This window comes from Carcharhinus amblyrhynchos, unplaced genomic scaffold (assembly GCF_965287045.1).
Source record: "Carcharhinus amblyrhynchos unplaced genomic scaffold, sCarAmb.v2.hapA scaffold_73, whole genome shotgun sequence".
Classification (NCBI taxonomy): Eukaryota; Metazoa; Chordata; class Chondrichthyes; order Carcharhiniformes; family Carcharhinidae; genus Carcharhinus; species Carcharhinus amblyrhynchos.
Genome location: NW_027649813.1, coordinates 284,225 through 309,126, shown reverse-complemented (window position 1 = coordinate 309,126; position 24,902 = coordinate 284,225). Strand labels below are relative to the sequence as shown.

The 24,902-nt window shown below is 47.0% G+C and overlaps 1 protein-coding gene across 1 annotated transcript; it reads right to left on the bottom strand.

Moving 5' to 3' along the window:
* Positions 1 to 246: 246 nt before the first annotated feature.
* Positions 247 to 17,251, bottom strand: LOC145337777 (nuclear factor 7, brain-like). Its single transcript, XM_080182624.1, has 6 exons — positions 16,781 to 17,251; positions 16,593 to 16,688; positions 16,266 to 16,499; positions 15,693 to 15,715; positions 14,563 to 14,678; positions 247 to 797 (listed from the first exon to the last, which is right to left on the bottom strand). The coding sequence occupies exons 1-6, from the start codon at positions 17,249 to 17,251 to the stop codon at positions 247 to 249; spliced, it is 1,491 nt and encodes a 496-aa protein (XP_080038750.1).
* Positions 17,252 to 24,902: the final 7,651 nt, after the last annotated feature.

Here is a 24,902-nt window from a genome sequence, read left to right as displayed (position 1 = left end):
ACTCAGTGACAGACACAAACAACATGTTGAGTTTCTGCTTCTTGGATTTAATGATGAACTGTGGAATCTTTGAGAAAAACTGTTTCTATTCCAGTGGTTCCCAGATTGTTTTATTTGAAGAATCATTTTACAAATGTAACCATGGAGCCCCCAATGTAAATTATAATTCTATATAATAACCACAATATGAACAGTTTACAGCTGGCAGGAGGCAGGGAGACGGTGTGAAATTATGGGATGGATCTGTTAGAGACCTTTAATCCCGCAGATTGTCAGCGGCGCCGAGTTTTTCCCGTCGATATTCGATCCGGGATTGAAGATGGGAAAGATTCTCTCAGTGAAAGTGTGGGTGAAAGTGTGGAGATGGGACATGTTGTCCGCATTGTAAAATGACACCTGTCCACCCTCATAGTCCAGGAAAACCCCGATCTTCCGGGGATTCACACTCGGGGTGAGAGGGGTCGGTGAGGGGGAGGTGAAAGCTAAATAACCACTTCTGGGTCTCAGCCATACAATCCAGAATCCGGACTCAGGGCTCAGGGAGATAAACCCTTTCCTGTTCACAGACTCTCGGGCCACCCCCAGAATCCACTCTGTCTTCTCCCCCACCTCCACCTCCCAGTAATGCCTCCCTGATGTGAATCCCTCTGATCCCAGGACACAGCGCCAAGAATCAAACCTCTCCGGGGTATTAGGGAGCGGCTGCCGTTTGTCTCCTAGTCTCACACTGGTCCGGTCCTCAGACAGGTTGAGCCGGGGATGCGCTGTGTTTGGATCCAGAGTCAGAGAGGCTGGAGCTGGGGGAAAGTTAAAATAACACAGTCAGTGATTTAGAGAAAGGGGGTGGGGAGGGGAGATAGTGTGAGGAGCGAGGAAGAGAGAGGTTTGTGAGGGGGAGGGGAGAAACAGCAGGAATATGATGGGTGCATGGAACAGAGGGAGGGGAGAGGAGTGGGAAGAGAGCAGAAAGGAGCTGTGAGGATGAAGGGAGGAGGAAGAGAAGGAGATGGAGCACTGAAGTGGGCACAGGGAAAACAGAGCAGCAATCAGAGGGAGCAGGAGCGTGAAGAGAGAGAATGAGAGCAACATGAGGAAGAGGGCAAGTCAGAGCCTGAAGGATTTAGATATAGTGTATAGATAGCAGCTGGGTGGCAGATATTGTGGCAGGCTGTAAGATAACAATATGAAGATGTGGAGTGCATGGGCAGAATTTAACGACCTCATTGTGGCCGTTTTGTGCTGGAAAAATGTCATAAAATCTGGCATGATATGAAGAGCTGGAATGGAGCCCATTTTTGCACCCATTCCCATTTTACCACCAAAAAAATTGGCACAATCGGGAGCCTGCCTAAAATGGGTGAAGGATCAATTTGCATCATTTGTATTCATCACAATGTAGTTAACAAAATTCACTCTGAATCATCCCAGCTTATTTGCTGCAGTTGGAATCAGTGAGGAAAACACCTCAAGTGCAACAGTCGCATTCAGAGAACAGAGAGGGTGAGCGAGGAGGTGAGTCTCAGATTTCAAATGGCTCTGTGTTGCTGGGGGGTGGGGGGGAGGTTGTTTCATGCTGTACAGGTTGCATTTTGGAGTGCAGTGAGAGGCTGATGCTGTTCACGGGGTTCGACTTTGGATTCTCAACGCTGACCCAAGTCTGAGCGCTGATCTTGGGTCTTATGGCTGAATCTGGGTCCTAGTGCTGGCAGCAGCAAGGGCTTTTGCTGGCGGGGAATGGGCTGGAAACTCTCTGAAGTGGCAGTGCTGCAGCCTCAGAATTTGTTAAGAAGTGCTGTTTGAGGCCTGGACTGCATGGATTCTAGATTTGTGTTTGTGAGTGGAGGGGAAATGAGGACAGCTGTGTTGCTGGTGGTCTTGGGCGGTGGCGATGTGGGGAGTATGTTTTGCTGGGGAGCTGTGGCGGGGGAGGTAATGTGGTGAGTGTGCATTGCAGGGGTACTGGGGAGGTATAAGGAGTGTGTGTTGCTGCGGGTCTGTTGGTTGGGAAATGTGGGGAGTGCACGTTGCTGAGTTCTGTGATGGACTGTGGGTAGTGTAGGCTGCTGGGGGATTGTTGTGGGTATGGGGAGTGTGCGTTGTTGGGGGACCGTGTAATGGGGGGGAGTGTGAGTTGCTGGGGAGCTGTGGTGGGGAATGGGGGTAGTATGTGTTTCTGGGCTGGGGGCGAGCAGAGTTCTTTTAACCTCTCCATCTGTCTCTCCTCTTCCTGAAACACCCCCTCCACACCCACCTGCTCTTCAAATGGCTCTCCCAATGTAACCTATTGATCTTACTGTTCTTTGAGGAGGAGGGACAGGATGAGAATGTATGTGAAAATGAAAAACAGCATGGGAAGGGGCCGACTGGGAGAATGGATGGAGAGTGGGGATAGAGAGTGGGAGGGAAAGGTAAGTGCTTGACAGAGAGATTGATTGTGTGAAGTAGCGAGAGAGATAGTGGAAAATACTGAGGTAAGAAGGAGAGATTGATGGGGGACAATACGTGATCCTCGCTGTAGTGTGGCCACGCAGGCAAGTGATCCCAGACAATTCTATCCCAGGCTCGCCTATTCCGTTTAAGTTAGTGTTACAATAAATTTAAATAATGCATTCAACCTTGCATCCATTCCAGGTGCAAGATTTATCGAGCCTGATACCCGGTGCCAGTAAGATCGCGTGAGGTGAGAAACCGGGTGTGAACCTGACTTCTCAGCTCTCTGGCAATCTTACCAGCTCACTCCGCCCATCAGCTGGTTTGCTGCATTTGTTATGGTAAGTTATGATCAGTTATGGTAACATTAAATGGCAGGGCAGACTTGATAGGCCAAATGGCCTCCATCTGTTCCCATATCTTATGGTCTCATGATCTTAGAAGGGGATAGAAATAGTACTCATTACTCCAGATATGGTCTCACTAAGGTTCTGTGCCCCTGCAGGAACAATTGCACAACATATATACCTGGGTATCCTTGCAATTGATACTCACATCCTATTGATATTCCTAATTACTTGCTGGACCTGCCAGTCCTGACTTTTTATGATTTATGCACCAGGACATCCAGCTCCCTCTGCAACCTAGAATTCTGCATTTACTCTTGGTACAATACCAGACCAGACCAAACCCTAAATTTGTTACGATCTTGGATGAAACCTTAATATGTGGTAATGTTCAGAATAGGAACAATCATGTTTTAGTTATTGGATCTAATTTGAAATCCCAGTTATTTACTAAGAGTATAAATCATTAGAATTAGGAGCAGGCAATTTAGCCTCTCGAACCTGCTCCGCCAATTAATACAATCCTGGTTAATCTCATCTCAGCCTCAAATCCACTTTCCTGCCCCTTCAATACAACCCTTCAATGCCAAACTAATTAAAAATCTGTCCCGATCATGTCTGTGGGATGGTTTCGGGGGTCAGTGATGAGGCCTGCGATGTCTGTGAGGGAATTGGTGAGAAAACTGGTTTAAACCACGACTGTCTGTTTAGTGCAACTTCAGACCTGAATCTCCCACACTCAGTGCATTGCAGGGATCACAATCATGAATATCATTAAATGCTGTGGGGCACAGCATTTTCACACCAAACAGCCTGAAATCTGTAGGATGAGCGGGAATCTGTGCATGTGCACATCTTTGGGAGATCACTGAAAAGATCTCCCAGCATTCAGATCACTGCCCTCCAATCCCCTCAGGCATTGCAGCCCCCACAGCCCCCCTCCAACCACTGCTGCTCCCCACAACACCCTCCCACCCCCACAGATACTGCTGGCCTCATCTGTGGCCCCCAAACCACCTCCCCGCAGAGACATCGCTGGCCCCACAATCTCCACACAGACATCACTGGCCTTATCGTTGGCACCCCCACCCGCTACTGACTTTGCTGCCACCTCCCCACCCCCAGACAGACATCGCTGCCCTCCCCATTCAGACATCGCTGCCCTCCCCATACAAACATCCCTCCCCCACCATACAGACATTGCTGCTCCTTCCTTACATACATCGATCCCACCCCCCCCACCACCGTACAGACATCACTGCACCCCACCCCCCCGCCCTCGCACAGTCTTTGCTGCCTACTCACCCCATGCCCCATGGATCTGGATAATGTGGATACCCCACCCCTTGAACATGCTGACCTCACTGCTGCCCTGCAGAGAACTTGCGTTGTGCTACCACACACAACCCCAGCTTGCGAGCATTCCCTCTCTTGAATTTACCATTTATAGCTATTTACCATTTATATAGATGATCTGGAGGAGGGAACCGAGTGCAGGGTGTCGAAATTTGCTGATGACACCAAGATTGGGGGAAAGGCAAATTGTGCGGAGGGTGTGGAGAGTCTGCAGAAGGATCTAGATAGGCTGGGCGAATGGGCCAGGAAATGGCAAATGGAATTTAATGTTGGCAAGTGTGAGGTGGTCCACTTTGGTAGGAAGAATGGTAGGAAGGACTATTACTTACGTGGCGAAAAACTGCAGCAGGCGACGGTGCAGAGGGACCTCGGGGTCCTTGTGCATGAGTCGCAAAAACCCAGCTTGCAGGTGCAGCAGGTGGTCAGGAAGGCGAATGGGATGCTGGCCTTCATAGCGAGGGGGATTGAATATAAAAGTAGGGAGGTCTTGCTGCAGCTGTATAGGGCATTGGTGAGGCCGCAGCTGGAGTACTGTGTGCAGTTTTGGGCGCCGCACCTGCGCAAGGATATTTTGGCCCTGGAGGGAGTGCAGAGGAGGTTTACTAGGCTGATACCGGAGTTGAGGGGATTGAGCTATGAGGAGAGGCTGAATAAACTAGGCTTGTACTCGTTAGAGTTTAGAAGAATGAGGGGAGATCTCATTGAGACGTATAAGATGATGAATGGGATGGATAGGATAGAGGTGGAGAGACTCTTCCCGCTCAAAAAAGACAGTAGGACTAGGGGGCACAGCCTCAAGATAAAGGGGAGGCGGTTTAGAACGGAGTTGAGGAGGAACTTCTTCACTCAAAGGGTGGTGAATCTCTGGAATTCTCTGCCCGTTGAAGTGGTGGAGGCTGCCTCGCTAAATATTTTTAAGAAGCGGGTTGATGGGTTCTTGATAAGAGAGGGGATTAAGGGTTATGGGGAGAGGGCGGGAAAGTGGAACTGAGCCACAACAGATCAGCCATGATCTTATTGAATGGCGGGGCAGGCTCGAAGGGCTAGATGGCCTACTCCTGCTCCTATTTCTTATGTTCTTATGTTCTTATGAATGGGAGTCCTCAGTATTGCACCTGCCCTGAACACAGCAGCTTATTAATTCGGAGCTCTGAGTATTGCACCTCCCCCAGGACACAGCGGCTTATTGAATGGCAGTCAATCAGCACCCCGAGGGACGCAAAACATTCAATTGAAAGCAGCCTTCAAAATATCTCACAAGGATTTGTTGCCAACTGTCCCTTGACTGGCCAAAGTCCCTGCAACCGCCACCCCCCCAAGAGCTGTATATAAACTGCAGGAATGGACACACAACTAATCACACCACAAAGATACATTTGAGGAAATCAGCCCCAAGATTCACTGAGGTCGACCAAGAGCACCTGCTTGATGCCATGGAGGAGAAAATTCAGTCGTTCTTCCCCAGCCAGGCGCCTCGTCCTAGGGGTGCAGCCACCATGGCATTGTGGGAGGAGGTGGCAGAAGTGGTGAATGCCTGGAGCCTGACACTGTGCTCTGGCCGGCAGGGGCAGAAAAAACCGTCTTTGAGCATCCCACTTGGAACTCCGCACTTTCTTGGCACAGATCTCAAACCCTGTGCGAGCATTCAACAAGGCCCCCTTCCCCCAGGAACAAAATCTAACCCCTTCCCCTCACCCCTCAATGAGCACCCTTCAGTGGTGACCCTTTTCCCCTCAACCGCCAGCACAAAACTCCCGAGACACAGGCACACATTACACACCATGCATTTGAATATATTAATGCTTGTGAGACACCTTCAGCTCCTACAGCAGAAAAGCATAATCGCTACGTGAGGGCACAGAGTGGTGATGGTGCGCCTGACCTTCAGCAGCTGACCAGCGTTGAAGAGCGTACCGTGGAGTTGGCAGGGGGAGATAGTTCATCCAGAATGGTGACATTCAGCCAGGTCAGCATCCAGTTTGCAAGTGAGCAAAAGCATAGCCCTCAGCGGAAGTCCTCTTTAAAGTATGTGTGATGCTGTGCAGAATGTTTGACCTCCCATCCCCTAATGTGTGTTTTTTTTTTGCAGTTTTGGACCCGGGGAACCTGGCCCTTTGGCTATTGGTGATCCCACCACCACCCCCACTTCCGCTGTTCTGGAGCAAACTGCCCACGATCCCCCTGGAGAATACCTTGGAGGGAGACTTTGAAGAATCTTCTGAGGACAGCACCACTGAAACGGCACCGGCATCTACCACACAACCCACGAATACAGAGACTATCACCACAGTGGGTATCTTTCGTGTTGAGGCTTCTGAGTCACTATCTGGTGAGCACATCACAGACACTGATGCACATCCGAGGGCTCGGGCACATAGAGTTCAGCCAGAGGCGAGGATTCAGCTGTCCTCAAGCCTGATGCCGAGCCATGGGGCCAAGGCTGGTGGTGATGCATCAGGAAACGTGAAGGGTTGTGGAAGGGCTGTCAGCAACCATGCTGCGACTGCAAGGCTGTTTAGGGGAGTCCAACAAAGTGCTGGTGCAGGAGGTGGTGCTGACACAGTGTGTGAACCAGGCCAACATTGCAAGGGTTGCGACCACAGTGGAAAGTCTGACCCAGGGGTCTGTCCTCATGGGTGACAGGGTCCAGGACATCCTGGAGACACAGCAGGCCACGAGTGAGGGTGTTGACGCCATCCAGGAGGCACAGCCTTTCTTAGCCATGGGTGTTGGGAAACTGTTGGCCATGGCTGGGACTTTCACTGGCATTCTGGAGACACAGTTGGCCGTGCCTGTGACCCTCGATAACCTAGCCCAGCGTCAGAGGGCTACTGCTGAGTGGCTCCAGAGCCTGGCTTGCTCACAGAATGCTGCAGTGGAGGGGCTCCAGAGCTTGGCACGGTCTCAGACGGCCGGAGCTGAGGGATCACTGATCATGGGGAGACGCATCTGAGCCTCCAGGACTGGCAGGGCCGGATGATACCGGAGTTTCTGGAGCTCAGTCCAGCTAATCTGACGTCCCATGGAGTGTCCCTGGGCCCTCTGGGCCCCACAAGTGAGGAGGAAGGGCTGGGGCCCATGCCGGGGCCTTCCACCCAAGTGATCCCAGACGTCCCGAGACCTTCTGACTCCCCCCCCCTTCCGCACACCGGGGCATCTCAGGGCCAGCTAGAAGAACAGGGTGGCACCGTAATAGTGCCAGCGCTAGTCAGCTGGGGCCCTACAGGTCCGGCCCACCCAGAGGACACCCGCCAAGGGCATCACAGGCAACGCGGTGTGCATCATTGCTGGACACCTCCACCTCTGGTGCGCATCCTGGGGTCGCACATGGAAGCAGCAGTAGACCACAGAAAGTTAGATAGTTCTAGTTCACTAAGAGAACATGGGTGAAGGTTATCAGTAGTCAGGGTTTATTGATCACTAACGTTAAGAGCACAATAAACTTTTATTTGCACTTCACAGCTGTGACTAATGTGTCTCTAATTCCACACCTCCCCGCCCCACCCCACCCCAAAGTGCAGAGTTGTCCCCATTCCCTTGCATAGAGGTGCTTGGAGACTCAGCCACATGTGAGAGAGTGCCTGTCCTACCTTCTCCAACACCCACCAGACTCTTAGTGCAAGTGAGCCCCTCCACCACCCCCATCCCCCAATTACCCAACAAACATGTCTCCCCAACCCTTACAGCTACTTGGGCCAGGGTGGCAGCGTGCATTCAGAGTAGAGGTTAGGGATCAGGCTTGAGTGGCCCCAGGGGCAGGATCCCAGTGTGCACAACAGCGAGAGGTCATCATCCTCCAGCTTTCAACCAAGACACACAACCACTGCCAGCCCAGGCACATTAACAGGTTTGGATCTTTCTGGGGGGATATGGTGGTGGGTTGACAGAGGCTGTGGAAGGGTGATGTGGCAGTTTGAACGCCCAGATCGGTTTGGAGGGGGAATAGCGGCTGCAATTGCTCCTGGAGTGTGGTGGTTGCAGCCCCCTCACTGCACAGCACCAGCTCGGTGAAGCGGGCTGTAATCAACGCGTCCCTCGCTGCCCTTCCCGGCCGGGCACCTGCTATCGCCTCCATCCTCTTTCCTCCGGCTCCTCATATGGTGGGACGACCACTTCGCCCCCTTGCCCCTCATCCTCCTCCTCTTCCTCCTCCTGCTCCAGCTGGTCTCCCTGCTGCTGGGTGATGTTGTGCAGCACACAGCAGATAATTATAATGTGTGAGGCACACACAGGGTCAAACTGGAGACGCCCCCCCAGAGTGGTCCAAACAGCGGCACCGCATTTTCAGCAGGATGATGCACTGCTCTACATGGGTGCTGCATGGGTCTCATTGTAGCAGGTCTCCACCTCGGTCTCGGGCCTCCGCACAGGTGTCATCAGCCGTGACCTCAGTGGGTAACCTTTGTCGCTCAGTAGCCATCCTGGTAGCCTGGGCCGGTCTTCAAAGAGGCCGGGGATGTCCGACTGCCTGAGCACAAAACTGTCATGGACACTCCCTGGATGGCATGCATCGACCTGCGTGGTCTCCATTTGATGGTCACATATGATCTGGACATTTAGGGAGTGGAACCCTTTCAAAGAACTAAAAAAATTACAACACAGGAACAGGCCCTTTGGCCCTCCAAGCCTGCACCGACCATGCTCTCCGACTGAACTAAAACCCCCTACCCTTCTGGGGACTATATCCTCCTATTCCCATCCTATTCATGTATTTATCAAGACGCCCTTTAAAAGTCACTACTATATCTGCTTCTGGTACCTCCCCCAGCAACAAGTTCCAGGCACCCACTACTCTGCGTAAAAAAACAATCTGCTTTGTACATCATGGTTAAACCTTGCCCCTTGCACTTTAAACATGTGCCCCCTGGTAACTGATTCTTCCATCCTGGGATAAAGTTCTGTCCATTCCTCTCATAATCTTGTAGACTTTTATCAGTCGACCCTCAACCTCCGTCGTTCCAGTGAGAACAAACCAAGTTTCTCCAACCTCTCCTCATAGCTAATGCCCTCATACCAGGCAACATCATAGTAAATCTTTTCTGTGCTCTCTCCAAAGCCTCCGCATCCTTTTGGTAGTGTTGTGACCAGAACACTATATTCCAAGTGCAGCCCAACTGAGCTATAAAGCTGCAACATGACTTGCCAATTTTTAAATTCATCTCCTGGCCGATGAAGGCAAGCATGCCTTATGCCTTCTTGACTACCTTCTCCATCTGCATTGCCACTTTCAGTGACCTGTGTACCTGTACACCCAGATCCCTTTCCCTATCAATACTCTGAAGGGATCTGCCATTTAGTGTATGTTTGCTGTCTGGATTAGACCTTCCGAAATGCATGACCTCTCATTTCTCCAGATTAAACTCCACCTGCCATCTCTGTCCAAGTCTCCAACTGATCTATATCCTGCTGTATTCTCTGATGGTCCTCATCGCTATCTGCAAATCCACTAACCTTTGTGTTGTCTGTAAACTTACTAATCAAACCAGTTACATTTTCTTCCAAATCATTTATATATATTACAAACAGCAAAGGGCCGGGACAGATTGCAAATCATTAGCAGATGTGTGCCCAGTGACAGCAGATTCCATGCAGTCCATGTCTGAACCTCGGCACGCCAGCCTGGAGCAGTAAATGCTTCATCTGGTTAGGCCTCAGTCAGCACATGGTGCACTCCTCTCCCAGCACTCAGTGTATCCCCAGACCACAGCCCACAGCAAGACAATGCCACTGCAGAGTGCTCTGGAGGGAAAGGCTGAGCAGGATTCCTTCAGGGACCCTCATCCACAGAGCTCTGAGAAAATAGAAGCACCGCTGCCCGCGACCCAGATATCACTGATCCACACGCCAACATCTGAAGGCAGCAGGATGAAGCCCACCAATCATCTCCAGGGCCTGCCTACAATGTCCCTTGCACTCTGCACGCTGTGCTTACCTCCTGACGCTAGTTCAAGACTGCCACACCAAGTTGAGTCTTTTATATATCTACTCTGATTTGTGTCAAAGTGACATCACACCAAAGAGGTGGGAGACGCTAACCTGGGTGGAGATTGTCATGTCGATCCCGATAATGGCATTCCAAAGTATGGTAACAGATGGAAATCAGTGGTCGGACAGTTTTCAGTGCTGTCCCGGTGGCCCATTTTTTCCCGGTTAGGGGATGCGCGCGGGTCGTAAACACCCTGGGGAACCTGCGAAAACTTCGACACATGCATCTCCCAACCCAACCCGCCAAAAAATGAGTGCATTGCAAAGGGAGAATTGCACCCGTAATTTCTCCTCGTCTGTGTTTTAAATCTGCCACCCCATATCTTAAAACTGTCAGCTTTTGGTTTAAATCGCCCCACAAGAGGAAACATCTGCTCTGAATCTGCTTTGTCAATGCCCCCTAGCATCTTGTATACCTCAATTATATCTCCTCACATTTTTCTCAGCTCCAGAGAGAATCGGCCTAAACTGGCTAACCTCTCTTCATAAGACAAACTCTTCATCTCCAGAATCAAGCTAGTGAACCTTCTCTGAACCAGCTCCAATGCAATTCCATCCCTCCTCAAGAAAGGGCATGAAAACTGTATACAAGCGCAGTCTCACAAATGCTTTACACAATCGCAATAACACTTCACTACTGTTATGTTCTATACCTTTAACAATAAATATGAAGATTACATTTGCTTTCCTTATTACCTGCTATACCTTCATCCTAGTTTTTTTGCCATTCGTGCATGAGGACACCCAGGTCGCTAATCATTTGCCTTTGTATTTTTCCTATCAAAATGGATAACCTCTCACTTATGCACTTTAATCTCATCTGCCAAATTTTGTCCTATTCACTTAAACTCTCCATACCCATTTATAAATTTCTTCTTTTGTTATCACAACTTACTTTCCCATCTATTTTAGTGTCATCTCAAAATTTGGCTATGGTATCCACTATTCCCTGAATGCGGGTGATTAATGTAGATTATAAAGAGTTGGGGTCCTAGGGCTGAACCCTTTGGCACCCCAATAGTTACATCTAGCCAACTCAAAAAGCACCCATTTATCCTGACTTCCTGCTATCTGCTTGTTTGCCAATGTTCTATCAAAAATAATAAATTATCCCTCACCCCATGATGAACAAACCTTTTGTGTGACACCTTATCAAATACTTTCTGGAACTCCAGTTATACTACATCTACAGGATCATCATGATCCACTTTGCTTGTTACATTTTTGAAGAACTCAAGCAAATTTGTCAAAGATTTGCCCTTCAGTTGTCTAAAACCTGAGTTAGACCTCACTGGGAATATGGACATCATATCTTAAGAAGGATGATTTGACCATGGAGGAAGTTCCAAGCAGGTTTACAAGAATGATACCTCGGCTTCAAGGATTGAGTTACGAGGAGAGATTAGAAAAATTTGGCCTTTATTCTCTCGAATTCAGAAGGTTGAGGGGTGATTTAAATATTTTTAAGAAGCGGGTTGATGGGTTTTTGATAAGAGAGGGGATTAAGGGTTATGGGGAGAGGGCGGGAAAGTGGAACTGAGCCACAACAGATCAGCCATGATCTTATTGAATGGCGGGGCAGGCTCGAAGGGCTAGATGGCCTACTCCTGCTCCTATTTCTTATGTTCTTATGTTCTTATGATTTAATAGAAGTCTACAAAATATTCACAGGGAAGGTCAGGGTGGATAAGGATAAACTATTTCCACTAGTTGAAGGCCTAGAACCAGGGGCCATAATCTAAAAATTAGAACCAAGTTGTTCAGAAGTGATGTTAGAAATCAATTCTCCATGTCGAGAGAGGTGGATGTTTGGAACCCTTTTCCTCAAACAGTTGTTAATTTTAATTCCTACATTGCAGAAGGAGGCCATTTGGCCCATCAAGTCTGCATCAACAACTAGCCCTGTAACCCCACATATTTAGCCTGTTAATCTCCATGATACTAAGGGGCAAATTAACATGGCCAATCCACCTAACCTGCACATCTTTGGACTGTGGGGGGAAACCACAGCTCCCAGAGGAAATCCACACAGACACAGGCAGAATGTGCAAATTGCACACAGACAGTGACTTGTGGCCAGAATTGAACCTGGGACCCTGCCGCTGTGAGGCAGCGATGCTAACTACTGTGCTACCGTGCCACCATACTTTAAGTCTGAGATACTTTTATTCAGCAGGGGTCATAGAGGAGGGGGAGAGAATATGGGCAATGACAGATCGATTAGTCTGACATCAGTAGGAGCAAAAATGTAAGAATCTTTAACAAAGAATGTGGTAAAAAATAATGGGAAATTTGGGCACAGTCAAGATTGACCCATAAAAGGGAATCCAGTGCAAAAGTTGGACATTTGGCCCTTTAAGTCTGCACTGACTCTGACAGAACATCTTACCCAGACCCTCTCTTCGTAACCCAAAACACTTACAATTGCTAATCCATTTAACCAACACATCCTAGGACACTAAAGGGCATTTTTTTAAAAACATGGCCAATCTACTGGTCTGCACGTCTTTCGACTGTGGGAGAAAACCGGAGCATCCTGAAGAAAGCGACACAAACATGGGGAGAATGTACAAACTCCACACAGACAGTTACTCAAGGCCGGAATTAAACCTGGGTTCTTGGTGCTGTGAGTCAGCAGTGCAAACCACTGTGCCACTGTGCAAAATGCAATTAGCAGAACAGTGGAACTAAAGCTGATTGATGTAGAATATTAAGATTTTCAGTAAGTTTTCAATTAAGACCACACAAGAGATTAGTGAACAACTTCGTGCACTAGAAATGTAATGGAATAATAAGAAGTAAATGGACAGAAAACACGAGAGTAGGAATCAATTGGTGTTTTCTTTTAGACAGTGTTCATGTTCTGCTCTCACCAATGCTCTGTATAAATAAAGCATAAACTCTATACCTGCTGGAGAGCACTCAATCTGACAGGATGAAACAGGAATTCTATGCTCAAACAGGTGGATGTGCCTGGCTTTGATTAGGTGTATCTGTGCAGCACCCTGTCAACTGAGCTTCTAAAAGTATTGTGCAGCTTGGGGTCTTTTACCATTCTCAACATGAAGCTGGATGTGGCATATAGTTTTCTGTCAGCACTGCTGGGTCATCCAATTCCACCAAACAGATTATCTACAGCTCATTACTTGTTCTCAAATGTCTGTATGCCTTCCTGATAAATGATGATTACAAAAATATTTCCCAGAATAACAAGGAGACCAGTCCAAAATCCAAGAGCAATTCTATTTCACATCCTGAGATTCATGCTCTATTCCTCTGGTTATACAGATCCCTTCACTTCTTTGACACACAGTGCTGATGGCTTCAGACACTTCAGACTTTGGACACGGTGGACAGAGCGCCCTTCGTCGACCAGTACTTCGCCAGAGTGGAGAAGCTATGACATCTTCTCCGGAGCCTTCAACATGTCATTGATGAAGACGAACATCTCACCAAGGCCACCCTCACACCCCCACTTTTTGCCTTCAAACAACCACACAATCTCAAACAGACCATTGTGCACAGCAAACTACCCAGCCTTCAGGAGAACAGTGACCTCAACAGCACACAACCCTGCCAAAGCAACCTCTGCAAGACGGACTTTATCATCGACACGGATGCCATCATCTCATGTGAAAACATCATCCCCCAAGTACACTTGCAACTCGGCCAATGTTGTCTACCTGATATGCTGCAGGAAAGGATGTCTTGAGGCATGGTACATTGGGGAGACCATGCAGATGTTACAACAACGGATGAATGAACATCGCTCGACAATCACAGGGCAAGAGTGTTCTCTTCCTGTTGGGGAACACTTCAGTGGTCACGAGCATTCGACCTCTGATCTTTGGGTAAGCGTTCTCCAAGGCAGCCTTCACGACACACGACAACGCAGAGTCGCTGAGCAGAGACTGATAGCCAGGTTCCACACACATGAGGACAGCCTCAATCGGGATCTTGGGTTCATGTCACACTATCTGTAACTGCCACAACTTGGCTGGGCATGCAAAATCTCACTAACTGTCCTGGCTGGACACAATAAACATCTCTTTAACTTGCGCTTAACCTTTTCTCCACTCACATTGTTTGTAACTTAAAAACTTGATTACTTGTTAAGACTTGCATTCCAACCAGTATTTTGTAAATTGAGTTTGTATCTTTATATGCCCTGTTTGTGAACTGAAATCTCAATCGCCTGATGAAGGAGGAGCGCTCAGAAAGCTAGTGGCTTTTGCTACCAAATAAACTTGTTGGACGGTAACCTGGTGTTGTGAGACTTCTTACTGTGTTCAGACGCTCACCCAGAGGAACCCACAGAAAGATAAATATGAGTACGGGAGACTTTAAGGATTAATAAGTGGAAATGTGAATCTGGGATCTTAAAGTCTGTTTAGTTTCTTCACAACTGTATTGGTAATCAGAAAAATGAATATAAGAGTTTTACCGGGAATACTGGGTTTCATCATTTCTCTCCACGCTGTGCACTGAGAAAGGTATTTGAACTTCCTGATAGACAGGGCGGCATCAAATACTGAGAGTGTGCGCTCACCATCACTAATCCTGTAAATGTTAAAAAAATGCACGAAAATATCCAAAGTGAAATGACAATCTTGTTTTTTTTAATTAAAAAATGGATAATTTATAAATTCTAAGGCAGAGAATGGAAACAGCTATGCCCTGAAAAAGGTTCAAAATCTGATAATAGCCATCACACACTGCAGGAAAGATTGAACATTCAACATGTCCACTTGGTGTATTATAGACAAAGTTTGTAGAACAAAGACAAAGGCTGAAAACATCCCAAAGCTGAATATCCAATTCTGCAATCCCTGGGCCCCACAACTCTCCCAGAATCCTGTTCTCCTCTACTTCCGACACCTTGAACATCTCTGATTTTGGTCATTCCCCCATTGAGAGCTGGACCTTGAGCTGCCGAGATCCTGAGCGCTGGAATTCCCTCCCTGATCCTCTCTCTCTGTTTCTCTTTTGTCCTTCTGAAATCCACCTCTGTCATCCGGATTAATATTTCCTTATTTGCCTCTGTGTCAGTTTAGTTTATAACGCTCCTGTGAAACTCTTTATGATATTAACTTACAATGAAGGTGCTATATGAAGACAGGTCTTTACTACAGTGGTTGTTAAGGGCACAGAGCCAGTTTGTATTTAGGATAAAAATAGAATCGGTTCCCCCTTTAATGTGAGTCCTTCTTGGGTTGGTCAGACTCCATGCAGGGACATGGGTGACCCACTCCTTGGAAACATGGACTCTGCGGTTCTCTCAGGGTCAGTGGGAAGGTCACAGACACGAACAGCCAACATCGGGCAAGTGATCACTTCCGGCCTGGGAACCAGATTGTATTAATTACACTTCCCGGTTATTTATTACACTATTGTAGCAGTTATGTAAAATAATTGTAATAAAGGCAGTTTTTTAAAAGTCTGGTCCGTGAACTACACACTGAATTTCCATGGCCCAATGACAGGTCATTTAATGTTGTGACAACAACCAATAAATAAACGAAAATGACATTTCATTTTAATAAACAGCGGATTTCAGTCAAGAACATGTCCTACCTTTTCTCCCGACAAGCTTCCTCCTGAAAGAAATGAATCAGGAACAGTGAGGGTGACAGTAACAGATTTCAGGAGCAGTTAGACAGGCTGGTGAAATGAGCAGACTCATTTCAGAGCAGATGAGATTTCACACGGAAATGTAAAGTGATACATTTTGGAAGGAAGATTGTGGAGAGTCAAATGAACTGGAATTGAACATCAGTCCCGCTCACAGACACAGTGACTCTCACACACCGTGCCAGACACACTCACACACTCACAACATGCAACTGGAACTGGATTACAATGGGAGTTCCAGGAGAAAATTGAACTCGGGAAACACAGAAATAATCACAAGGCAAGTGTGAAGATCAAGACTCATTCTCAGGAGGTTTCAGATATTCCCAGGAATCTGCAGACAGTGTGGGAGCCGTTCGTTCAGAGACAGCAGGAAAGCAGTTCAGGCAGGGAGACAAAATTCTGTTCAATTTGGTTAGTATTTTCAGTAAATTCTATATTAATTTCACAGTTACCATAAGTTACTTAGTGACTGTGTGAAGTTTCCCTGAACTGAGCCACAATATATTTCCTCACCTTCAGAAATATCAGGTCGTCTTTTTGCTCCATCTGTTTCCGGAACTTTGAGAGTTTCTCCTCAATAGAATTTAAATTCTCCTGAATCTCTCGAAGGTTTTTCTCCATTGGTTCTAGAATCCTCTCCTCTTCTTCCCGGAGATTTCTGAGTAATCGCTGTTCTCTCTCTGTGAGAATCTGGTGCATTTTAGTGAACTCGGATGTGATGTGGGTCTGCAGACTGCTCGACTGTTCCTAACCAATGAAATGTGAGACATAATTAATGTCCCGCGATAAAGGGAACAAAACTAACCGAGATCCCAGAAAATCAGCACAGGGAGACCTTACGCTAACTTCAGAAATCTTCCTTTTCTGTTTCTGTTCCGTATCTAGAACCGCCAATTTCTTTTCTGTGAGAGAGTCTAAGGAAGATTTCAGCTGATCCTGGGATTGGGGGGAAAAAAAATCACAGAATGAAAGGGCTGGATGTTGAAAATGTGATAAAATTATCATCTTATAAAATATTTTCCATTTACCTTGTAGATTTCAACAGCTTCATCAATGGGCAGGAAGTTGTGGGATTTGTGTTCCCGCGAAACTACACAAGTGTAACAGATCAATTTCTTGTCAGTTTCACAAAACAGCTTCAGTTCTTCCTGATGTTTCTCACAGTGAAGTTTACTTTCCTTCTCTTTCGGATTCAGCTTTAATTCTCGAGCTTTCTCGGCCAGATTCGCTAAGGCCCGATTTACCCTGAGGTTTTTTTCTGGAAACTCCTCTCTACATTCCGGGCAGGGGTTTATCTCCTTCTTTTCCCAACTCTGGGTGATACAGGAGCGGCAGAAGTTGTGACCACATTCCAGTGTTACCGGGTCGGTGAAGAAATCGAGACAAATGGGACAAATTGTCTCCTCGGTCCAACTCTGGAGCTGTTGTCTGGAAGCCATGTCCAAACTCAGCACTTCCTGATTCAAACCGCTTTCAGTTTCGGTGTTCCTGCCGCACATCCTCAGTTCAGCTATTTCCCGATGAAGTTCACTGCAGCACTCAGGGAATTATTATTACAGAGCGGGCCATGTCCTCACCACTTTCACACTGGAGATAAAAACTGGCGCGGTCTAGAGGATGATGGTGGGGAATCATTGAGGCCTGTCGGGGGTGGGGGGTGGGTGGAGGTGGTGGTGATGGGGGTTGGGCTCCCGGAAATGTTGACAGTGGAAAGAGGGAGAGCGTGAGGGAGAAAGGAGGGAGAGATGAGCGGGATCGAGATTCCATTACATTTCTCTTCAGTCTGAACTCGCTGCCGATTAAAACCACTCTGGTGAAACTCGGTGTCAGATCCAGATCCAGAAACTGAATTGTGTTCATGACTGCAGCCGCTCACATGAAAACATCAAATACTATAAATATCAAAGAGAAATTTACACAAAAGCTACGGGGAAGATATTTAGAGGGTTCGATCTGTGAAGTTTGGTTCATTTTCTAGAAAGAATAACTTGCGGTTTTATAAATGCTTATGAATCCCTTCCGGGGACCCTGACCCAAAGAAACATCAACTGATGACGGAGTAAATACAGAAAATGCTGGAAAATCTCAGCAGGTCTGACAGCATCTGTGGAGAGAGAACAGAGCTAACGTTTCGAGTCTGGATGTCCCTTCGTCAGATTCCAACATCCGCAGTAATTTGCTTTGAACTGATGAGGGAACATTTGAAGTGGAATCTCTCCTCCAATATCCGGCGGAGTTTCTTCACACAGAGAATGGGGAGAATGTGGAACTCGCCGTCACATGGAATGGTTGAGGGAGAGAGAGTTGGTGCATTGATAGGGAGGCTTGGATTACAAGATGATTTTATACCGCACAGGTTGTATATCGAGTTTGTTTTTTGTCTGTTTGAAAAAAATGAGCTCACCATTCGACGAGATGGATTTACATTCTGAAATTCTGCAATAATTCAATCTATGCTGCTACAATTAGTTGGCTTTGAAATCCGCAATAAAAATTATTTAAATATAAATTCTTGTGCTAACACAAGGATTTAACAGTAATAGTAATAATTGATTGGGGAAATCAGGATCTGAATAGGGTCGCTGTCAGCCTTGGCATCTAGACTCTGACTTGTACAAGTCAACTCCAATCTACTGCACTCCTGGTTTGTCGGTTCAGCTGGTGAAAGTCGCAATAGGATTCATTCTGCCGGATGAAATGTTGGACACTGAACTCTCTCCATGGACCTCGTTAGACTTCACAGAGGATCATAGAGTCACTGAACAGCATGAAATCTACTATGATCCCGATATGTTCCATCTAAAGTGTATTCTTAAATAATTATTAATCTTAATTTACTGAGTTCACTGTTAACAGCTGTATTCGTTTCTAAAAGGACATCGACACATCTTCCTTTCCAACAGCCGCTTATGCACAGCTCTGGTAATGCAGTGTTAGTTGTTCCTGACAGGAATTAGGAATATTCCCATTCTGCCCTTTCCAGCCTTTCAGCCTCAGCATTGAATTCAGGAACTTCAGATTCTAACCACCGTTACCATTCTGCTGTAACCATTAACACTGCTCTGGAACCACCTTCTGCTTCTTCACCAGTCCCATTCCCCATTCTCTTTTACTTTGTACCGTTACACCTTTAGACATTTAACCTCTCCTGTCCTGCACCATTTCATAGAACTTTCCCTGTTGTTATTCTCCACCCTTTTCCCCCACACTGTCCTTGCTGAGAAATTATTTACTCTGTAAAATATTCCAGTTCCGATGAAAGGCGATCGATTTGAAAAGTGAATTCTGTGGCTCTCTCTATTGATGCTGCCTGATTTGTTGAGTGCTTCCTGTATTTTATGATTTATTAAGGATTGGGTCTGTTAATGTCTGATTTATAACTTTCACTCACTGCAGGGTAAATACAGTCACACATCAGGGAGCTGAACAGAACAGGGGTGGGATTCACCCACAGAAATGTGACCTCAGCAATTTGAATGAGAAAGTGCTGAAACTCCCCATGGCTTCCAGACACCAGGCGGAGAGTTTCAATGAGCTTCTCTCCGATATTCGGCCAGAAATGCGAAAATTCACTGATAATTGCACAGTGCTCAGTACAGTTCACAACTCCTCAGATACAGCATCTTCAACAGGGGAGAACCTAACCAACGCCCCGTGATATTTAACGGCAATACTAAATTCACATTGGAATCAAAAATAAGAAGGCAGATCACTACCCGAGTGGCTTCAAATTAGGCGAGTGGAGTGTGCAGCGGGACCCGGGTGCTCTTATGCACCAGTCGCTGAAGGTAAGCATGAAGGTGCAGCAGCCGGTAAAAAAGGCAAATGGTACGTTGGCCTTCATTGCGAGAGGTTTCGAGTACAGGAGCAGGGTTGTGTTGTTGCAATTATACAGGGCCTTGATGCAGCCACACCTAGAATATTGTGCGCAGTTTTGGTCTCCTTTTCTGAGGAAGGATGTTCTTGCTTTCGAGGGAGTGCAGCAATGGTTTACCAGGATGATTCCGGGTATGGCGTGTCTGATGTATGAGGAGAGATTGACTCGGTTAGGATTGTTTTCGCTGGAGTTCAGATGGAGTGCAGAGGAGGTTTACTAGGATGTTGCCTGGTATGGAGGGGAGGTCCTATGAGGAGAGACTGAGGGATTTAGGGTTGTTTTCGTTGGAAAGAAGGCGGCTAAGAGGAGATCTTATTGAAACATATAAGATGATTAGGGGTTTAGATAGGGTGGATAGTGATAGCCTTTTTACTCGGATGGAGAAAGCTAGCACGAGGGGGCATGGCTTTAAATTAACGGGGGGGGGGGGGGGGTAGCTACAGGACGGATGTCAGGGGTAGGTTCTTTACCCAGCGGGTGGTGAGGGATTGGAATGCCCTGCCTGCTGCAGTTGTAAATGCGTCTAGTTTGGGGGCGTTTAAGAGATCTCTGGATAGGTTTATGGACGAAAAGGGATTGGTATAGGCTAGTGGGTCATTGTTTTTGTAACTGGTCGGCGCAACATCGTGGGCCGAAGGGCCTGTTCTGCGCTGTAATGTTCTATGTTCTATGAATGAGGGGAGTTGAAGGGAGAGGAGATTTCATAGAGCCTTACAAAATTCTAACAGGACTAGACAGGGTAGACGCAGGAAGGATCTTCCCAATGGGGAGGGTGTCCAGAACCAGGGCTCACAGTCTGAAGATTTAGGATAAACCATTTAGGACGGAGATGAGGAGACATTTCTTCAGCCAAAGAGTGGCGATCCTGTGGATTCATTACCACAGGAATGAGTTGATGCCAAAACATTGAATGTATTCAAACAGCGGCTAGATATAGCACTTGGGGCGAATGGGAACGAAGGTTATGGGGAGAAAGCAAGGTTCGGCTATTGAGTTGGACGATCGGCCATAATCGTGATGAATGGCGGAACAGGGTGGAAGGGCGGAATGGCCTCCACCTGCCCCTATCTTCTATGTTTCTATTGCCGGAGCTGAGTCCCGCACCATCAATAACCTGTGGTGTCATTGATCAGAAACACAGTTGGACGGATCAGATAAATATTGTGAAACAGGATCAGAGGCTGGGAATTCTGCAGTAGGTAACTCATCTGCCAAAGTCTGCTCATCCTATAAAAGGCACAAGCCAGGATTGTGAAGTGATATTCTCCATGTGCCTGGTAAAGTGCAGCTCCAACAACACACACGAAATTCGGCACCATCCAGAATAACGCAACCCGCTTCATCCGCTGCAGTTTTTGCCGGAGAGAATATCTACACTGTTCATTGTGAATGTAAAAAAGCAAATTACTGCGGATGCTGAAATCTGGAACCAAAAGGGAAAATCTCAGCAGGTCTGGCAGCATTTGTAAGGAGAGGAAAGAGCTGACGTTTCGAGTGCAGATGAGCCTTTGTCAAAACTGACAAAGCTGCATTGTGATTGTGTCCCTGTCATTTTTATTTTCTATATTAATCAGGAGTATGATCATAGAATTGGATCATAGAATCCCTCCGGTGCAGAAGGAGGTAATTTAACCCTAGGTATTTAACCTATTAGTCCCCCTGAAAACCACGCAGACACGGGGAGAATGTGCAAACTTCACACAAGACAGTGGAACGAGGCCAGAATTGTACTCGGGTCCCTGGCGCTGTGAGGCGGCAGTGCTAACTACTGTGCCACCTTGCTGCTGTTATGAGTGCCGTTGGCAGAGTACAATCTGTGGGATTTACTGTGAAGGGTAGTGTAGCTACTCCGAGTGATTCATTGCGGGTGCAGCAAGTTCCTGGGATGGGCTGAGACTCTGTGTGAACTCAAGTCTTTTATTGTTAGAAAGCGCACCGCTGCCACCTGCTGACAGAATCGCGGTACTGCAGCAAACAATTCCCCATTGAAAACGGCCCAAGAAGTGGAGAAGGTTCACAGACACGATCGGGCCATTGCATTTTTTCTGTCCTAAGCTCAACCATCTTCAGTTACTTCATCAATGACTTTCCATCCATCATAGGGTCAGAAATGAAGATGATCGCTGATAATTACACAGTGTTCAGCACCATTCACAACTCCGCAATGACCAGTCAGCGGGGAAGATCTCCCAATTTTGGCACAAATCCCTAAATGTCAGTGCGAGGTTCTCTGATGGGTTGTCTGGGCAGAATCTGCCTTTGCCACATCTGAAGCCTCGGTGAATGCCAAGCAGTTGCTTTTGATTTAATCTTGTTTGACATTTCCACCGCTGTTTGATATAATCGAGTGCTGTTCTGGGCCATTTCAGAGTAAACAACAGTTCTCTGGACTTGGACCTGGTAAGAACGCTTTATTTCCTTCCTTGGGGAACAACCTCATTCTTTCATTGTCGTTATTACTGAGGCTAGCTCTTTATTCCAGATTTATTTCATGAATTAATTTAAATTCTCCAGCTGTGGGATTTGAACTCAAGACTCGAGAGCATTAATCTCGGCCTCTGGATTTCCACTGCAGGAACATTACTGTAATTGCTGATGAGACTTCTCGTTCAAGTCTCCACAACTAGGGGAAACATCCTCCCAGCGTCAGCCCTTTGCAGTCCTTTAAGAATGTTATATTTCAATGAGATCACGTCTGATTTTTCTAAACTCTGTGTAATATCGACAGAATCTACTCATTCCTTCTAATCGAGCACTCCCCAGAAATCCACATACAGAACTTTGGTGGCACTGTCTGAAAGGCAGTGCCACCAAAGGCAGTGCCACCGTTTCCTTCAGATAAAGTCTTCAAGACTGTACATAAATCTCCAGTGTGGCCTCAGCAAAGTTGTTTAAAGTTGCTGACAGTATTTTTTATTCTTATACTTGCAAAATTCTCAAATAGAAGTAAGACATGAGTTAACAGTGAACTCATTAAATGAGAATAACATATACAGAGACATAATTTAGATATATGTTCCAGGGTGGACGATGCATTGACTAAACTCCCCTCTCCGTTTTATCCTTTGTCTTGTCGAAGGAGCTACCCGGAGGTGAGCGTCAAACAATTCGCTCTGCAGAGTGAATTTCAGCTGAAAATTCATCAGAAGAACCGACACTCGGAGTGTAGCAGATTGGAGTTGATTTTCCCAATCCAAAATGTTCACATAGAGATTGTGGAGATGCCGGCATTCGACTGGGGTAAAGCACAGTAAGAAGTCTCACTACACCAGGTTAAAGTCCAAAAGGTTTATTTGGTAGCACAAGCCACAAGCATTCGGAGCACTGTCCCTACATCAGGTGAGTGGGAGTTCTGTTCACAAACAGGGCATATAAAAACACAGACTCAATTTACAAGATAATGGTCGGAATGCGAGTCTTTACAGGTAATCAAGTCTTAAAGGTACAGACAATGTGAGTAGAGATGGGGTTAAGTACAGGTTAAAGAGGTGTGTGTTGTCTCCAGCCAGGACAGTTAGTGCGATTTTGTAAGCCCAGGCAAGTCGTGGGGGTTACAGATAGTGCGACATGAACCCAAGAGGAAACACGAGGACGGCCTCAACCAGGAACTTGGGTTCATGTCACACGATCTGTAACGTCCCGACTTGCCTGGGCTTGCAATGTCTCACTAACTGTCCAGTCTGGAGACAATACACATCTCTTTAACCTGCGCTTAACGCTCTCTCGACTCACATTGTTTGTACCTTTAATACTTGATTACCTGTAAAGACTCGCATTCCAACCATTATTTTGCAAATTGAGTTTAGGTCTTTAGATGCCCTGTTTGTGAACAGAACTCCCACTCACCCGATAAAGAGGCAGCGCTCTGAAAGCTCGTGTCTTGTGCTACCAAATAAACATATTGGACCTTAACCTGTTGTTGTGAGACTTGTCACCATATCAAGACTGCCAGTGATCCTGTTCAATTCGTAAGTTCACCAATCACTTGTTCTCCACCATTACTGGACATTACTGGACCCTTCCGTAGGAACAATAATGTCAATCATAATGATTTTTGTGGTGCAAACTCAGAGTCAGCTAAATATTGCAGTATTCACCAAAACTTACACTTTAATAGCGAATCCTAATCCGTATGTATTTTCCACATGGTTGTGGATATTAATGTGGGATTCTTTCGCTGCTCTTTCCCAATGATGACCTTGGGACATTTAATCAAAGAATAGGATCGAATGAAATCAATTATCACGATGTGGATTTGATCAGAATAACGTCCACGACTACATAAGAATCCGAGAATGACCCAACACGGAGAAAGGACATCAGGCCCAACGCGTGGGACTGGACTGTCAAATTCAAAGACAGTCCCCACTTTTTGGGCCGTTTTCAATGGGGAGTTCTTTCCTGCAGCAGCGAGATTCTGTCAGCAGGTGGCAGCGGTGCGCTTTGTAACAATGGAAGACTTGATTTCACAGAGTCTCAACCCATCCCAGAAACTGACTGCAGCCAAAAGCAATTAATCACAAACTCAGAAGCATCCGCCATGAAGGAAAATACAGCAGTCATTTTAACCGGAGCCTGGCCAAAGGATTAACAGTTGAAGTGGCTCAGTGCGCCGCTTCATTCGCGCCACACCCTCTTCCTACGAGCCGAAGACCCTCCTCCACCAAACCCCCGCCAACATCGAGACACTCCCTGGTCCCCACCCCTCACATACTCTTCACCCCCAAGCGGCAACGCAGTCCTCACCCCCACACCTCACACACTCTCCACCCCACCCTCACACAGTCTCCACCCCCACCCCTTACACACTCTGCACCCCACTCTTCACCCCCTCACACACTCTCCACCTCCACCCCTCACACACACTCCACCCCCACCCCTCACACACTCTGCACGCCACTCCTCACACCCTCACACACTCTCCAGCCCCACCCCTCACACACACTCCACCCCCACCCCTCACACACTCTCCACCCTCACCCCTCACACAGTCTCTCAGAATCATTAGTCTTTACCAGAGCTGGAATTTCATTGTGAAACAGAAAAACATGGATTTCAGAGCATTTCTTGCAGGATATGGACTATGGAGTTAAGATAGAGATCAACAGCAATGTTAATGAATGGCTGAACATTTTCAATTGGCTGAATGGCATACTCTGGTTCCTGTGTTGATATCTAGATATCACTGAATTAGAAGTGAGAGAAAACAGAACATGCTGAATAAACCCAGCGGGTCCGGCAGTATCTGTGGAGAGAAGGAGAGTTAACGTTTC

What these genes read in the sequence shown, in the direction of transcription:
- LOC145337777 (XM_080182624.1), bottom strand. Translation starts at nt 17,251, where the DNA reads ATGTGCGGCAGGAACACCGAAACTGAAAGCGGTTTGAATCAGGAAGTG. An exon ending in AAGCTGTTGAAATCTACAAG is followed by an intron (nt 16,689 to 16,780) that starts GTAAATGGAAAA and finishes CCCCAATCCCAG; the next exon opens with GATCAGCTGAAATCTTCCTT. An exon ending in GAAGCTTGTCGGGAGAAAAG is followed by an intron (nt 14,679 to 15,692) that starts GTAGGACATGTT and finishes TAACATTTACAG; the next exon opens with GATTAGTGATGGTGAGCGCA.